Genomic DNA, 1788 nt, shown 5'->3' on the forward strand with positions numbered 1-1788 from the left:
GGGGGGGGGGGGGGGTAAATGCCTCCCCCACCCTTGGTGGTGCCCCTGTGAAAACAGACCAACCTACTGTAAACTGTAACTGTCTCCACACACAATCCTGGGACTGAAAGAGTTTACATCKGAATGTTTAATGTAGAATGTGATGACGTCACAGTTTAACTCTGATTTGTCTAAACTTAGTAAAACTTTTATAAACTTTTCTTCTGCAGTTTAAACATCAGATTCTGTCAGATTTATGGTTTAACAGCTGAGATGAGAAATAAACTGAAACTGAGTTCGGTTTAGAGAAAAGGCAGGCTGGACCAGAACCATCAGGACCAGAACCTTCAGGACCAGAACCTTCAGGACCAGAACCTTCAGGACCAGAACCATCAGGACCAGAACCTTCAGGACCAGAACCTTCAGGACCAGAACCTTCAGGACCAGAACCTTCAGGACACTTTCTCCTGCTGATGTCTTTCTCCACCTGTTGGCGCGCGCACGTGGCGCGCACGTGGCGCGCTCTGCTCCTGCGCGCTTTTACGCACGGCTCTTTATGACTGAGGACTTTGCGCGCGGCCTTTGGCCCCTGCTCTGTCATTATGTCGTGTTTTACTGCAGCGGGACTCTGGACCTGGACCTGGACCTGGACCTGGACCTGGAACTGACCCTGGTGTAGCAGCAGCAGATGAGCAGCAGCGGGACCACGAACCCCAGCAGCAGAACCGACACCTTGTAGGCGAGCCGCGGCGAGCCGGACCAGTTCTCCCAGCAGAAGGTGCTGTTCGGGGCTCTGGGGTGACTGACCAGGACCTGGTGCTGCGCCACCGGTACCGACAACAGCAGAGACAGGGTCCAGATGACGCACAGCCCGGTCAGCGCGTTCCTGCGGCTCCGCACGCACGCGGAACTCTTGGAGCGCACCACGGCGATGTACCGGTCCACGGACATGGCCACGAGCGTGAAGATGCTGACCAGCATGCTGACGGTGGAGAAGAAGTGTCCGAACCTGCAGAGGAAGGCCCCGAACACCCACTCGGGCAGGGAGTAGATGGTCGCGTGCAGCGGCACGCAGAACAGGAGGAAGAGGAGGTCCGCCACGCTCAGGTTCATGATGAAGATGTTGGTGGGGCTGAGGGCGCGCGCCCCGCTGCTGGACCTCACCCTCCCGACGACCACCATCACCAGAGAGTTCCCCACCATCCCCACCACGAAGATCAGCCCGAACACCACCGGGACCACCACCGCCTCCGGTCCGGGTCCACCGCTCACCGAGCCGTTGGTCCCCGGCAGCTCAGCCCGGCAGGAGGACTCGTTTCTCGGCTGCAGCATGCTGGAGCTCCGCGGGGCAGCTGGAGGTCAGACTGGCTGAGAGACCCGCTRCATGATCCGGACCCAACACGTCCAGCAGCGCAGTCTGGACTCTGGCATGCACGGTAAGTTACTGGAAACACAAGCAGCTGCTTCCGGTCTAAGAGTTTCACAATAAAATTGAGTCTGTTTCAAAGTAAAAGCAAGAAAATGAAATCGACCAAAGAAAGAGCAGAAACATTTGTTTTTATCAAATATTCTTTAAAATCTCTCCTCTGCAGAGTCGTAAAGTAACCAAGTACAAATACTTCTTTACTGTACTTAAGTATAATTTTTTGGTATCTGTACTTGAGTAATTATTTTTCAGCCTATACTTTTTACTTCTACTTGCATTTTTACACAGTTATCTGTACTTTCTACTTATTATATTTTTTTCTTTTTAAAAAGGTAAGAAGTGGAAAGTCGTTACTCATATTTCYTTACAGCTTGTTGTTAAAA

General features: G+C 52.7%; 1 protein-coding gene across 1 annotated transcript in view; it reads right to left on the reverse strand.

Moving 5' to 3' along the window:
* Window positions 1–1403, reverse strand: part of galr1b (galanin receptor 1b) — a gene marked incomplete in the record, with an annotated part of 13356 nt that extends 11953 nt beyond the window's left edge. The window contains 1 exon segment of the mRNA XM_014028532.1: window positions 647–1403. Within this exon segment, the coding sequence (XP_013883986.1) occupies window positions 647–1311 (665 nt within the window).
* Between the last annotated feature and the right edge of the window lie 385 nt (window positions 1404–1788).

Source organism: Austrofundulus limnaeus, unplaced genomic scaffold (genome assembly GCF_001266775.1).
Source record: "Austrofundulus limnaeus strain Quisiro unplaced genomic scaffold, Austrofundulus_limnaeus-1.0 Scaffold776, whole genome shotgun sequence".
NCBI lineage: Eukaryota > Metazoa > Chordata > Actinopteri > Cyprinodontiformes > Rivulidae > Austrofundulus > Austrofundulus limnaeus.